Source organism: Pseudozyma hubeiensis (genome assembly GCF_000403515.1).
Source record: "Pseudozyma hubeiensis SY62 DNA, scaffold: PHS12, whole genome shotgun sequence".
NCBI lineage: Eukaryota > Fungi > Basidiomycota > Ustilaginomycetes > Ustilaginales > Ustilaginaceae > Pseudozyma > Pseudozyma hubeiensis.
In genome coordinates, this window is record NW_012133794.1 from 26457 (window position 1) to 41844 (window position 15388).

A 15388-nucleotide genomic window follows, 5' to 3' on the forward strand; every position below is an offset into this window, starting at 1 on the left:
GAAACCGTGAAAAGAGGGTGAAAGAAGAAGCGAAAGCGAAAAAAACAGCAAAAATCAGAACCGGCTGGGGGGTGATCAACCATTGATCAGCCTGATGGTGAGGTAGAGCGTGCTGCCGATGAAGCGGATGCAAGCCATGCCGGCGACGAAGACCAGCACGAGGACCATGTACACCTTGGTCCTCGTTACGCCCGAACCGTCTGCGAAGGTACCGCTGGTATTGCCGTTGAGGATGAATGCGGCGACGACGCCGTTGCTCAGTGCCCAGGCGAGGACGACGTTGGTGCGGATGTTCTTGTAGTAGTCCATCTGCCTGGCTTCCTTTTCGGCGTTGGATGCGTCGCCGCGGATGATCAACGGGCGCGTGCGGAGGTTGTTGAGCGCATCGTCGTAGGCGGTATCGATGTCGGCTTGGGCGGTGGGGAGCGTGATCTCGACGGTTCCCTTGGAGGTGGAGACGACGGCACCGAGGTCGGCAGAGACGGTGGTGTCGCCCTTGGTGCCCCAGGAGAAGTCGTGCAGGTTGCAAAAGGCGTAGATGTTGAGGATGTTGATGTAGGTGGGTGCGAGGAGGAGGTATTGCAGGAACGAGGTGATGAGGTGGAGCGGGTCGCAGGCGAGGAGCGAGGAGATGAGGTAGACACCGTACGTCGCAAGCAGCGATACCACCATCTGCGCATAGATCGCATCGTGCTCCACCCTCTTGACCACCTTCATCAGACACAACGCTGCTGCGATCATCATGTACACCGTCAACAGCGCAAAGATCACCACCGCTGCCCAGTACTTCCATTTACTACCCTGAGGTCGATTTCCCATGGCGAAGATGAAGCTCGCCACCACCGTACCCAGGTAGATGTACTGCATGAAGACGTTGAACACGCCGATACCGCGGAGCTTGAACGTAGGATCTTCGAGCGAAGTGGTGAGGATGCGGAAGAAGATGTAGTAGTTGGCGAGACCGAACCATGCAAAGCACATGTTGACGAAGCTGTAGAAGCTCTCGAACACCAGCAGGGCTTTGCGCCAGACGTTGTGGCCGGATTTGATGAACTGCGCCGTGTGGTACAGCGCGTAGACGGCGGCGAAGAAGGAGCCGTTCAACCAGCGACGTCGCTGGCTGATGAATTCGGGCAGACCTTCGGGAACGTCGGTGACTCCACGAGCCGATTTGACGTACTTCAGCACCCACCCCGATCCACGTTTTGCCGCCAACTCGAAGCACAGGATCCTGTCCTCGGCAAGGTACATGTTGGAAGTGAACACATCCGCATCCGCTCCGAGCAGGTTTTCACCTTTGAAGTAGCTCGCCAGCGGACCGTGACCGAACTCGTCGTTCTGCAAAGCAATGTACCGGTACGCCGAAAACGCACCGGGCAGAACAGAGATGTATCCCATGACGGATTCGGTCGTCTTGTCGAGGATGTTGCTGATCTTGTATTCGAAATTCTGCGCCGCCACGAGTGGGTTGAGCAGCAGGGGTCCGACTCCCCACTTGCCCTTGGTGTCGGCGCAGATCTCTCCGCACGCGCCGGCGACGTTCGAGTTGAGATCGAACGACTTCCACAAATAGTAAATGGATTTGTTCTCCGGACGTGTTCCCACATCGAGCAGGATCGTCACATTGGGCTGCAGGATCGGGCAGAAGGCGTTGAAGAACCATCGATGAGAGTTGATCTTTTTGGCGTTCTTCTCCTTGAGACAGAAGATGATCTGCATGGGAACCAGTCCCCTTTCTGCGCCTTTGAATTGCAAGTTGGAATCGATCGAGAGCTGAGTCGTGTACTCGTAGAGATGCGCCTTGACCTCTTTGCCGTCGACGGTGTTCTTGGCCACCCCGTCTTGGTACACACCCAAAGCGGCCAGGCAGTCCAAGACACGAGGATGGATCTTCTTACGACCATCCGAGATGATGGCCACGACGACCTTTTTCCACCCATCCTTACCCCACGTCCTCGACTTGTTGCGCGAACACAAATGTGCGATGTTCTTCATGACACCGTGGAAGGTGCGACAGAACAGCACCTCGTCTTCATTGTACATGGTGATAGCAATGAACAACTCGGTGTGACGGCTGTAGAGAGCGGGGCGGAGAGTGAAGGACTCTGCTGCGAAATCGTCTGGATCGCAGGTGACGGCGGAGTAGCGCATGGTGGTGAATTCGTCCTCGGCACGACGCGTCAAGAAGGTCTGCAGCTTGGTGGGGACGGGACAGTCGAGGATGAGGTTACCTTTGGTGAGGCGGACGTTTTTCTTGGTCTTGTGTCGTCGAAGTTGGGCGCCTCGGGCGGGAGCTGGACCAAAGTGTTGGGTATCGAAGTGGTTGTCGCCGAATTGACCTGCAGCACCTCCAGCAAAGCCAGAAGCGGTTCCGGCAGGATAGGCTGAGTTTGGATCGTAGCCTTCCCCGTCTTCGCCTCCAAACGCTGCCTCACGAGTAAGGACTCCGTACGGGTCATCGACGTCCTCCTCGTTGGAGGCGACTTGAGCGTAGGGGCTCTGCAGGTAGCCGTTGCCCTTAGCAAGTGCGTATGGAGAAGTTGCTGCGGCTGCCGCCGAATCGGGTCGACCATATTCGTACTTCTCGTCGTGTCCCGAGCTGGGAGAGTACTTTGTGGCAGCGTCATCCTCGTCCTCGTCATCATCACCTTCGCCATGTCCGAGCGAAGAGTAGTGCCCTGCAGCACCTTGGTTGTAGTACGTATAGCCACCATCGCCCGACCCGTGCATGGGAGCTTGCGAGTATTCTGGAAGCGTAGCAAGATGAGCTGCTGGGCTGATCGCTCGAACGGCAGGTGGGGGGCTAGCGAGCGCGTTGGCGGCTTGGCTGTAGAAGCTCTCGCTGAGACCGGGCATGTGAGAAGTTCTTGGATCGACGCTGACACTCATGTGCTGTTGAGGTGGAAGCGACGACATCCGCTGGTGCGAGAGGGGCAAGATGGATGCGGGTGAGGTAGCTGCGTGGACGTCGGAGAAGGGAGATGCGTGCGAAGCAGAGGATGCGGCAGCGGACGCCTCGTATGGGTTGATGAATGCGTTCGCACCGCTGCCTACGATAAGGTCCGGGTCAGGATAATATGGGTATTGGTCTTGATCGTCTTGCGCGTGACCGGCGGCGGCAGAAGCCGGCCGTGAGTAGTACGACATGATGTGTGAGTCGTGTCCGGAGAGAGATGGTGATGATCAGGTAACGATAGAGATGATTGTCGAAAGGTAATGTTTCTCTTTGCTTTGGTGGTGAGGAGCTAAAAGGAAAGACTCTAAAAGAAGGAACGACAAGGACCAGCAGTGATGGAGGATGATGGTGAAGGGAATGATAGAAGGTGGATGCAAAGCGCGAGCAGAAGCAGCGGGAACTCAAACAGAGCGCACGAGCATGAGAAGGGTGTGGGCGGCGGAAGCGGTACGCCGAACAAGCGGAGCGGAGAAGCAGCGTCGCAGCCAAAAGGTGACAGGGGCCCGACGAGGAGCGGGACGACATGTGTAGAAAGTCGACGAGCTCCCTGTCACTGCTTGTGAAGATGTTGCTGCTGTGCTTGACAGGAGGTTGAGTTCCGAAGCGAGGTGTTGGTCTGCGCCATTTTCGAGTTAGAAATGGAATTGTTTTTCTCCGATGCCGATCTTTGAGGAACCACAGCACAGTGTCGCCAACAGAAAACAGAATCCAAATTAAAAAAAAAACCAAGAAATGGTGACAGCCCGTGTTGGTTGACACTTCTACGCCCCGTCCAACGTCACACTCTGCTTCTCGCCGCAATCAATGAGGTACCTTCTTACGCAGGTCATTCGGAATGGGAAGATGCTGCATACAAGATGATGTACAGGCCCGCAGAAGGTGGTGGCATGGCATGGCATGGCATGGCATTGCGTGGCGGGAAGCCTCCGAAGTTCCTGCTTCTTCGACACCAACTTTCCAATCGAAGGGATCAAGGGAGTTAGGGGCGTCTCGCAGCTGGATTTCAGGGTCCAGATGAAAGAGTCGTGAGCCCCTGTCTCTTCTCTTCCCAGTGCTTTCCACTTCTATAACTTTTTCGATTATGCTTCTGAAGTTACGGTCTGACATCGGTACATTATTTTCTTGAAGGTTCCCGCCGCTCACTTCAAGCTCCTTTCTCCGCATGACCTACAAACTAAGAAGACGCAGACTGGCGGGCCTTGACACTGGCATGCACGGAACACTTGATGCTCTAAGCCTTCCGATTCGCATTCCTACTCAACGCTGATGTTCAGCTGTGCCTCACCGATCTGAACCTTGACGCTGCGATCCGAGTTCCACTGGAACCCGATCCTGTCAAAGCCCACGAAGTCTTGCTCTTCTCCCAGCTGTCCCTCGCGATTCGTCTCTACCCTGCCCTTCTGCTGATGGTCACCCACGTTGAACAAGAAGGCTCTGTACGCGCCATCCGTCAGCTTGGCGTCCGTTGCGCCCTGCCTCGGCATCTGACCGGGGGAGAAGAAGCTGCTGAACCCCGAAGATGTTTTCCAGATCAACACTCGGCCTTCCTCCAGACTCACCGTAACCAGTCTGCGTCCGTCCGGGCTGAAGCTGACTGCATCCGCACGCCGTCGATGTCCTTCCAGCACATATAGCCGAGTGGCTGTCTTGAGATCGTATACGATCACCGCGCCTTCGTGCGTTCCTACGGCTAGCCTCTGTCCTCCACCAAAGAAGCTTACGCTAGGATATGTAGAAACCAGCTCCGAAATCATGACGGTGGCAGCGTTGACTACAGCTTCCCTCATCGTCGTGTGCGTCGGGTCCAGCGATTTGACCACCGCTTCCGCCAGTCTCGGCAGGTTGGCAACCAGAACAGACGGTCGCTTTCGCACCATGAATGCCACCAATCGCATCGTTGCCGAGCAGTGCGCTGGTGACCGTGCGTGCAGGATATCCAGCGAGAGCGTCGTCATGAACAGCGGCGTATTATCGGCCGCGATCTGTAGCGTCGCGGCTCGTGCAAGCGTTCGCAAGTCGCCATCAGCTTTGCTGGTCGACGAGGTGGAGGATGACGTCGACGTGCTGAGCGCGAACAGCGATCGTACCACTTCCGTCGCATCAAAGTAGTGCTGCCACACGGAGAATCCACTTCGGCATAGCTCGATTGCCACCGCAAGCATCTGCAGATCCTGAGGCGTTCGCATTTCGCTACCCCGATCAGAGACGATGGCGCCGTGAATCGTGCTAGCGACGTCCTTGAGCAAGCGTGGCGACAGGCTCGTGTACCGCTCCACCGCTATGCTACCCACAAGCGCGAGCGCACGTGTTCGGAGCTCTGACCCTTCAACGGAGTTCGGCCCTTGTCTGCCCTCGAGGGGCGATTTTGCGGTTTGCAGGGCTGCATTCTTTGCTGATGTCAGCCAGCCCTGCCATTGACTGCATACCTCGTCCAGCTCCGTCTGCTCGAGGCGCGCAAGGGCAGCTGCAAACATAGCTCGACAGGCAGTCTGCAGCTCGGAATTGCTGTCTAGCCAGTAAGGTACCAGCTCCTCGAGTCTGACTCCACGGAAGCCAACTCCGACCAAGGTCGACAGTTGTGCTTCGTCCTGAACGAAGTCTTGCAAAGCTGTCGCTAGCCCACTGAGCTCGCTGATGTGGCTCAGCACTTGCAGCAACGCAGACGCCACAATGAGGCGTGTCGTTGTGAGTCGGCTACTGAGCTTCCACGCCTGTTTGGCCTTCGTGTCTGCAGCTGCCGCACCCTTACCATCCGTACCGCTGACCACGAGACCATCAGGTGCGGAATGGAGCCCAACGCCGAACGCGGACGCTGACTGCTCTTCCAGATCCAGCAGCGCTGCAAGCTTTGCGTCGACATCCACATCAAGTCCAGACGGAAACACTGTTGGTAGCAAGGGCCGTATGATGTTGACCGCTTTGCGCGCAGCCGGCGAGCCCAGTCCGACCGACGTTTGTCCTTCGGTCCGTTCGAAATCCGGCTCTGTCCGCATTGTCAAGGCAGGCTGAGGCGACGCTCCGCTCGGCTGCCCACTGCGAGCTGCCGCCTGCGACAAGTCCTCCTTCGCAACGGCTTGGCCGCTTCCACGCACAGCACGCGCAGCAGCCTCGATCGCACGTCGAAAGTCCACCAGCAAAGAAGCAGCGGCACCATCGCGCGCAGATGCAAGCTGCGACAATACTCCAGTGGTGCCAGAGTGCAACGGGCTGTACGGCTCGACGGTCTTGACTGTCCACCAGCCCTTGCCATCTTCGATCAGAGCTTGTGCTTGATCTGTGGCGATGCTGCGCCGAAGCTCTTGCGAGCGAAGATCCCAAACGCGGGCCTTGTCGTCGTCGTACGTCAACAATAGTTCATCCGCCCGCGATGCTAACGAGGTCAGACGTGCACCTCGACCTGGGATCGTGTACATCAATCGAAAGCCTTCGAGCAATATGATCGACACTGAGCTATCTGCGCAGATGCAGGCGACGCATCCATGCAGACGGATGGTGTTGTCCTCATCGCCAAATACGACGAGAGCTTCCACTGGCGTGGTCGAAACTGAGAGCTTCGCTTCCAGTGGAGGAAACGAAGTTGATGCTCCATCCTGTGCCGTGGCCACGTTTGCGTGCCAGAACCCGACCTCGCCTTGCATGGTACCACCGATGATAAGACGCTGACCAGATCGAGGAGCAACAGCCGAGCGAAGCAGGCAAATTTTGTGGTCCGTACCCAGACTGTTGCTGCCGCCATAAATTGGCTTGGGCCTGTCGTTTCCAGCCCTCTCAGGGCCGCTGGGAACGCCAGCCGCGATGGACGACAATGAAAGGATTCTGAGGCCGCCCCAGCTTGCTACTGATATCCTCTCAAGGCTGAGAGGCAACATAGCCGTAATGGAGTTGGCAGATCCATGTTCGTCATGATTGTTCTGCGCCCCTTCTACCCTTGACGGACCAGGACCGAGCAAGTCGTCCGTGCGTGAGGTGACAAGGTCGAAGGTGGCGAGGTCACTCGATATTGACGAGGCGTCCGCATCTTCTGCAGGCATTTCTGGTCGCTGCGCTGAAAGAGGCTGTATAAGGAAGAGCTTGTCAAGGAGCTCTCCTGAGCCAGGCAAGTTCCAAGCGAGACAGAGTCGACTCGGCGGTTGACCGGGAAGCGACGAAAACTCTGCCTTTCCCTTGATCGCACCGGCGTGATGCTGCTCCACGAGGTGCGATCGCGTCGTCGTCAGACGGAGTCTTGCCAGGCCCGAGGTGGTCTGTACAAGCAGATGTTGCCCATCGCGACTTGATCCACATATGCCCTTGAAGTGACCGTCAGTTGCTTCCTGCACGAACATGGAAGGCCCGTCACGGGCGTTAAGAATCGAAAGTCGTGTCCGCGACTGCACCACAATATGGTCGGCTGAAATGTGGACGGAGTCTGCTTGCGCGTCATCAATGGAGAGAGTCCACGAGGCGCCCGTTGCCTCTGCTTTGCCCTCAAAGATGAAGCCGAGAGGAGGATTCGGTAGACTGATGGCATCGCCTTGCGTCTGGGATATGCCTGTACTGGACAGCATCCGAACGCTCTGCTTCTGGAGCTTGCGATCGGTCTCGCTAAACCAACACAGTTCGAGTTGCTCCTTGGAATCAGCCGCTAGCCTCAGCTTCGGTACGCTGGTCGCGAAAACATCGTCGACGGCCTCATGGAGCAGCAACCTCCCGTCCGAGAGATCTAGCATCATCGCCGAAGACGAGTGTGAGTCCCAAAGCAGAGCGATGGGTGCGCCATGAAAATCTAAAGCCTGGACTGAGCCGTGAAGCTTGACGCCGTGGGATTCGCGCAGTCTTGGGTTTGTCGACGCATCAGGGGCGCTCAGAGCAGATCGGAGCATTGATCGTCTCATACTAGCATCGCTGCCTGCTGGGGCTGGTCTTGGGGACGCCCGTGCGGATCCTGCTGGGCTACGCGTGAGCGGTGTGCCGATGGCTGCAGGAAGCTGTCTGCTGAACGAATGTATCATCCCCAGGGACGCTGAAGTTTGTGATCCACTCACGTCGAGCGATGCGAAGTCGGTGGCATCGATGTACGCGCTTGTAACGTCCGTCTGCCAGATAAGAGAGCCCTCCAGGATCGACCACAGCGAGACGAAGCCGGCCTCTTGGACCACTAGCAAAACCGTCTTGTCGCTGACTGGAGGGGCGAGTCCAGACTTCAATGTTGTATCCTGCTGGTCATCGCCTTTCGAGGGAAACGGTACAAGTCGAAGCGCGACAACAGGAGATCGATCGCGCGTGTACAGTGTCATGAGCTCGCCAAAGGTACCGCGACTGGGATCGTTCAGCCATGCATCTGAGGTAGAATGCGGGATGGAAGCCTGAAGCTGGGCATCCGACCTTGGCCGGTCTTCTGAGACGGCAGCGAGGGCCTCGACCGAACGTGTGCCATTCGGAGGTGTGATAGGTGACTGTCGAGACTCGCTGGTTTGATTGCGATGAGAAGACTGGTGACGAGAATGCTCCTTAGGGGATCGTGGTTGCGGCGAGGAGGAGTGTGAGTGTGATTGCGAATGTGAGTGGGATGAGAGACCAAGCCGTTCAATGACGCCGCCGACTACGCCGTGCTGGTGATCATTGCGCTCCGCAGCGGCCATCTGCAACTCCAAGCGGTCCTCGGCCTGCTCTCCGAAGGTTCGTCCTGCAGTGTGGCCAGTGGCGTTAATGTTGGATTGCAGACTGTGGGCTGGTAGACCCTCGTCGATCTGAACATTGGTTGCGACGGTCGAGCTGACCGAAGCGGCGGATACGATGGAGCGTGTCGTGAACGGAGAGCGGTCGACGGGTGAGAAGGTTGAGAGGAATGAGGTGGGCTCCCGACTGGACGAAACGATTGACTTGGATGCGGACGAGGAGGGTAGCCTGATTGAGGGCGTATCGACGTCGGGACTGCGAAGATTAATTGGGTTGGAGATATCAGACGATCGACGTGACTCGGACGGACTGAGATGGGAGAGGTTGGCGGAGGCAGAAACAGAGGCGGGCAAGGTGTCGTCCGCGACCCCTGGTCGATGAAGTGTGTCGGCAAGCGACTCGTAATCCTCTACACGGCCATATGCGCGATACAAGGTTACCGTACCGTCGTCTCTTCCTATCGCGATGACGCGTCCCATACCTGGGTTGTACTTGGTCGAAGGACTCGAATCGTTCCGTGGTCCGAAATCGATCGGGTCCAAGGCGCTGGACGAGTACGGAGCAAACGAGATCGACGGATCCCATTGCTCCAAGCTCGCAGGTACAGCAGAGTCTCTAGACGAGTGTGCACTCTGCAGATAGGAACAGCTAGCTTGTGCCGAGTTCTCATCCCAGGAGAGCGCCGAAGTTGGCGCGGCGAGTTTGGAGGTGGTAGGCAAGGAGGGCAGTCCCCATTCCTGCAAGTCGGCTTCGAGCTGATCGTGATCAAACGAGGGCGCTGTTGGATTGGACGCGCTCTGAAAACGTGATGCTGTATAAGACGATGCAGCTGCTTCAGCGCTGACTTTGGAATAATTCGCTGTGATGAGGGCTCGATAATTGGGACGATCCGGTTTCCAACGCCTTCGATGTGACGCTGACGCGGACGCAAGCTGTCTTTGATCGAGAACAAAGGGCAGCGACAGAGGCGTCGCAGTTGTCATGATGCTGACGCTACGAGCCGATAGCCCAGATTCGAAACTGCCAGTGTGGTGGTGATGGTTGGAGTGTGATATGATGGAAGCAACAGAAGTGTCAGTTTGTGCGCACAGTCCTTCACAAATCAAGAAACTCAGTCTAAAGTGTTAGAGTGGTGAATGCCTACGTTGCGCGGCCCGGTTTAGCCGATTACTGCCGTTGTACAACCGCTCATCATCTTGCCGGACCTGCAATCTTCCCGACCGCTTTGCCCCGCATCCGGGTTCCTTACCCCACTCCCTAACGATAGTCATCACCACCACCGACGCCACCATCGCCACCGTCACGACCTTCATCCATATCACCTCCAAAGTTTCCGGCCACGATGTCGTTCCTGTCTTCCTATACCGATCGACTGCAAGATGGGAGGGTAGCACTCGCTGCTGCTGCCGGAACGGCCTCCTTCCTCTATCTTGTCTCCAACCTTCGTCTGCGTTCCAACTATCCCAAGATCCTCAAAGCGCCTGCCAAGATCCACGAACCGCCCTATCCTGCCGACATCTTCCCAAACGGGTCTGATCTCGACACACCTTATGGTAAGATCCGCTACTACGAGTTCGGCCCTGAAGGTGGCAAGAAGCTGCTCTTCGTACACGGCATCTCGACACCCTCTCCTGCATGGAGCTTAATCGCGCCTCACCTGATCAAAGCAGGCTATCGGATCCTGTGCTACGACCTGTTCGGTCGAGGCTACTCCGACTCTCCCCAAGTGACGCACGATGCAGCGCTCTTCGTCTCCCAGATCGCGCTCCTCCTCGCCCACCTGCCACACTGGGATCGCTTCGACTTGTGCGGAATGTCGCTTGGCGGACCCATCGCCTCTCACTTTGCACACTACTTCCCACAGCGCGTGGACCGTCTCATCCTCCTCTGTCCCGCCGGCGGAACCCCCAACGCCGACCTGCGTCCCGCCGTCAAACTCATCCGTTCCCACCTCCTACCCAACTTTATTCTTCAAAAACTCCTCCGCTTCGTCCCCTTACTGCCAACACCACCCAAAGGATCGCTCGCATGGTGGCAGGCGCAATATCATCCCGGCTACAAATTCAGCTTCGCCTCGAGCTTGCAGGACGGTCCGATCTTCAACAGTCAGGATGTTCATCGTGCCGTGGTACGAGATTTTGGTAGTAAGTTGAGGGTGATTTGGGGTGACAAGGATGACGTCGTTCCGATGAACACGGTCAAGTACTTTGGACAGCTCGATCTGGCGGTGATCGAAGGCGGTGGGCATTTCGTCGTGTTGACTCATCCTGAAGCTACGGCGCAGCTCATGTTGGACTTCTTGGGTGCTGGGAAGTGAAACTTGCAAATGTAAGATAGAATACAATGTATAGAGCATGCTAAAAAGAGTGTTGCGGGATGTTACGTGCGTGTGGATCAGACCTTGACTCTCCACTTCCCTCCGGCAAGAGTGAATCTCACCCTCGCAATAACGATCGATCCAATCAGCGTCGTACCGGCCGCCCACATGGCCAAAGCCGTGTACCTCCCATCCATTTTGGCCACCAATGCCGTGCTGATGACCGGTCCAACCAAAGCACCCGGTGCAGCCATACTCCAAGTCAAGCCCAATCTCGCCCCTGCGTTCTCTCTCGAAATCTGTGCAACGCACGATCCCACCGTGGCAATGCTTCCTCCGGACGCCAATCCGTAGGTGATGGACAGTGTCACCACTCCCGCCTTGGTCAACGTCAACCCCGGAATCGGCCAGAACAGCACCAACGACACAAAGCTGGCGAAACCGAACAACGACAAGACGTTGAATCGACCGTACCTGTCCGCCAGCGGGCCCGAGGCCAGACGACCGATCATGCTGGCAGCATTCATGATGGCCACCATGTGGGTTGCCATGGAAGGTGTGAATCCGACCTTCTTGGCGTACGAAGCGATGGTGAAGAAGGGTACGAAGAAGTTGATGAACAGAATGGCGACTCCAACGACGAACAGCGTGTACGTCGAAGGATCCTGCGTCAGGAGTATCGCGGCTTGCGACCATGGTTGACGAAGGTGTTTCGGTGTAGGTGGCAATCTCGGACGCATGAGGATGTTACTGATGGTGAGAAGAATAGCCAGTAGCAAAGCAGCGATCCTGACACCCCAAGCGAACCCGATACCAGGCATATCGAACAACGCCTGCAGGATGAGGGGCCAAATGATGCCTCCGAAACTGGCCGCTCCGATTATCACCGACATAGCCGTACCTTTCCGCTTATCAAAGTACTGGTTGACCAACGCACATCCGGGCAAGAAAAGCATACTTCCTCCCAACCCGAACAGTACACCTTGAACCACGATGAACTGTATCAATGTCGAACAGAACGAAACACCCAACATCGAGACGAACGTCACCAAGCTTCCGCAGATCAACACCCACCGACCACCAAAGTCATCCGAGATCTTGCCGAACACGAAGGAGCCACCGAGGATCATGAACGTCTGCAGACTTCCGATCCACGACACCGTCGATGCAGGGAGGTGAGAGAGCTGGCGGGAGACGTAGTAGCTTTGAAAGACACCGTAGGATGTGAGGAGACCGAAGTTGGTCATGATGAGGAGGAAGGTGCCGGCGACGACGAGCCAGGCTTGAAGTCCACCATCGGGTGCTGGGCCATAACCTGGATCTGATGTGGAAGCTGCCTTTTCGACATCCTGTAGCTTGGAGAAAGGAGGACGGTCGAGCTTGTCGAAGGATGCGCGAGGGGTGTTTGCGACCAAGGTGTTGGCGCAGGTGTCGACGTCTGCTTCAGCAAGCTGCTTTTGGGTTGCAGCAAAGTCGTGAGGGTATTTCTGCTCGAGTAGACGCTGGGCGAGACATTTTGGTGAGACTCCCTCTTGCTGTGAGCGGTCGGATTTGAGCTCTGGCGTCTTGGCGCTGGAAGGCGAAGAAAGAGCACTGGTACACGAGATGCTGTTTCGTCGTGTAGGTGCGGCAGTGTTGACCGCTGTCGCGTCAGCAGACGCGAAGCTCGACTGAGGTGATGAGGATGTGGATGCTATCGTCGTTGTGGAAGATGAAGAGCACGACGTGCGCAGCTCTTCAGCTGAAGGTCGTGAAGATACCATCGTGTCGACGAATATGAAGCACCTTCGGAACAAGAAACAAAGCTACTGCTGAAGTGTGAAAGATGGTCAGGAATGTGTGGAAGAAGGTGATGAAGATACTGTTGAGAATGATCAGATGTATCTACAAGGCAGCGCTGGAAGAGGGACCCATTGATATCAATGACCAGCGTCGGGCGGCTCAGAACCATAGCGCCCGACACAACCGAAAAGTCGGACCCTACACATCTCGTCGCCCGTGTCCACCACACCAAAAGACACGGCTTCCACATGTACCACTACTCATCATGCAAGAAGCCGCAAAGCCTCGGTGAAAAGAAGGGCTGACGATTCTGAGGCCGCACCGTCATATCCGAAGAATTTGGCACTATCCAAAGGCTTCTGAGGAGGGAGGCGGGCCTTTTCGTAACCAGCTCGGAGAAAAAACAAGGGCGCAAAGGTTCCACGCGAAGCAAATTCACCGATTCCAGGAACGCACGCACACAGTCTGCCACGAGTGTGGTTGCAGAGCACAACGGAGCAGTTCAGAAAGCTATCAGGAGCATGAGTGCACAAAGAAGGCACGTTGCGTTCGGCAGGAAAGTTTTTCGTTATCATACGGATCGGCGTCAAGCGCGTTGGCACTCTCCGACAGGCCGTCAAAACCGAAGGTCCGCTTAAATTTCGGCGTAATCTGGGACGGACACGGTCTAACAATATTAGAATGCTCGGCTATTCTTTCGGCTTGACACCTCCACACACTCTCGTGTCCGGCTATCGACGACATTTGTACGCACGGTTCTCAATGTCCGACGTAGCATTCCATCTGGACTTCCCCTCCCGCCCAACTGGTCCTCCAAAGACAGGCTTTCCAAACAGAAGTCTGAGGAGTAATCCGGGTCAAGCATGTAGAGGAGCGAACGCAGCGAAGACAACTTCAAAAGTGGAGATTCCGTTGTTGATGGAGACGACGCACGGCAACGCAGAATGACGGACTGGTCGTCACAGCCGTCGATCGCTGATGCGGCGAGATTGATGGACTCGCTCGGTCTGGCGCAGGGAACAGAGACTAGTGTATCGAGCGCCATCAGCAGCAGGCAACCTGGTCCGCAACTGCTCGACGCTCGGCATCCACCTCGAAGCCCTGCCTCGGAGGTAGGGTATGAGAAGCACCATGGGAAGCCGTACGACACTCGACGGTTCAACGCTACTGGTTCGGGCATCGAGACTGCACCAGGGCCTGATTTCTCGTCACTCTCAGCATCACGTTGGAACAAAGACTCGACTCGGATCCCAAGTCTTCCCGCCGAAATCATCTATCAGATAGCCACACATCTAGTATCCAGCTCCGACGTACCACTGCATAGCAGCACCGAGATGCGACCCGCAGCCTTCCCCTGCGAGCACTCCTTCCCGCCGCACACCTCACTCTTACCCAGCGGTTCGAATCTTCACGCCCTCCTTTCGCTTTCTTCGTCCAATCGAGCTTTCCGCAACACCCTCGTCCCCCTGGTCTGGCATACGATCGTCATTCGGACTCCGCAACACCTTCCCCGCTTAGCAGCGCTGCTCAAGAGCTACGACACGCTCTCTGTCCGTTCCACCTCTCCTCAACGACATCGCAAGTCTTCCATCCCCAGCTCTGATCTGCTGGCTGGTGGCCTACGCCATCCTCTTCCTCACATCAGAAGCATCCACATCTCTATCCCCGACAAATACATGGATCTAGATCAGTCCTACCTCCTGACGCTTCTTCGATCGATGCATCTTTCGCAAACGCATCAGTTGGATCACTTACACTGGTCGGCAGAAGCTGCCCCAAATCCAGCTATTTGGTCCGTACTAGCCCCGAGCTTGAGGAGCTTGGAGTTGGATGGTAGGACGTTTTATCAGGGTCATAAGGGTATGGAAGGGTTGGAGAGGTTGGAGAGTTTCAAGATGGTAGGGTTTGAGAGCACGTTGTTGCCTAGTGGCGTGGTAGGGGTGTTTTGGAGGCAGAGGAGGGATGAGGGTGGAAAGGGAGAAGACCAAGAATTGAGAGAGGTTCCGGAAGGGGAGGAAGAGGAAGGGCGAAGGGGAATTCCAGTGGTAGAGTTGCAGAGTGTGACTCCAGAAAGGAAGCGGCAAGCGAGACACCTATATCTCGATCCATCACCACCTCCCCCGCCATCCGCCGGTCCTGATCCTCACCCACCACACGCAGCTTCACCTTCGGCCACCCACACCCGTCTCAAACACCTCTCCCTCTGCACCTCCAAAACATCCCTCTTCCACCAACAATCCCTCCTCCGCTCCTCCGCCTTCCAGGGCCTCACCCACATCGACATCTACCCCATCACCCCTCAACCTCCCCTCTCCCTCTCCCTCATCTCCACCGCCTCAACGCTGACCCACCTTCGACTCGTGCTCGACATTTCGGGCGCGTTCGCAAACTACGATGCGCTGTGGAGCGATCTCACGGGTCGATTGCCGGAGTTGGTGTGGTTAGAGGTGGATCCGATGCCTCAACAGAACACAGCACCTAGCTTTGGGAGGTTTGTGGAGGAGGCAGGTAAGTTGAGGTGGATCAATGGGAAGGAGGTGGGCAGTTTTCCGCCGTGTTTCGGGGACTTTGATCCGGGCAAGTCCAGTGGCGCACTGCCGTTCTGAAGCACAGTCGGTCATGATCATTGTTCAAAAAGGGTCGCAGATGGAAGCACGATACATGGATCATGAAAG

At 56.4% G+C, this 15388-nt stretch overlaps 5 protein-coding genes across 5 annotated transcripts; 2 read left to right on the forward strand and 3 right to left on the reverse strand.

Moving 5' to 3' along the window:
- Positions 1–75: 75 nt before the first annotated feature.
- Positions 76–3147, reverse strand: PHSY_000867 (chitin synthase; the record flags this gene model as incomplete). Its single annotated transcript, XM_012331499.1, has 1 exon — positions 76–3147. The coding sequence occupies one exon, from the start codon at positions 3145–3147 to the stop codon at positions 76–78; it is 3072 nt and encodes a 1023-aa protein (XP_012186889.1).
- A 1062-nt stretch (positions 3148–4209) lies between these two features.
- PHSY_000868 (hypothetical protein) lies at positions 4210–9597 on the reverse strand (the record flags this gene model as incomplete). The annotated part of the gene is made up of 1 exon (XM_012331500.1): positions 4210–9597. One exon carries the CDS (start codon positions 9595–9597, stop codon positions 4210–4212), a length of 5388 nt encoding a protein of 1795 aa, XP_012186890.1.
- A 359-nt stretch (positions 9598–9956) lies between these two features.
- Positions 9957–10931, forward strand: PHSY_000869 (alpha/beta hydrolase; the record flags this gene model as incomplete). Its single annotated transcript, XM_012331501.1, has 1 exon — positions 9957–10931. The coding sequence occupies one exon, from the start codon at positions 9957–9959 to the stop codon at positions 10929–10931; it is 975 nt and encodes a 324-aa protein (XP_012186891.1).
- A 77-nt stretch (positions 10932–11008) lies between these two features.
- Positions 11009–12882, reverse strand: PHSY_000870 (monocarboxylate permease-like protein; the record flags this gene model as incomplete). The annotated part of the gene is made up of 2 exons (XM_012331502.1): positions 11009–12716; positions 12794–12882. The coding sequence occupies 2 exons, from the start codon at positions 12880–12882 to the stop codon at positions 11009–11011; spliced, it is 1797 nt and encodes a 598-aa protein (XP_012186892.1).
- A 775-nt stretch (positions 12883–13657) lies between these two features.
- Positions 13658–15319, forward strand: PHSY_000871 (hypothetical protein; the record flags this gene model as incomplete). The annotated part of the gene is made up of 1 exon (XM_012331503.1): positions 13658–15319. The coding sequence occupies one exon, from the start codon at positions 13658–13660 to the stop codon at positions 15317–15319; it is 1662 nt and encodes a 553-aa protein (XP_012186893.1).
- Positions 15320–15388: the final 69 nt, after the last annotated feature.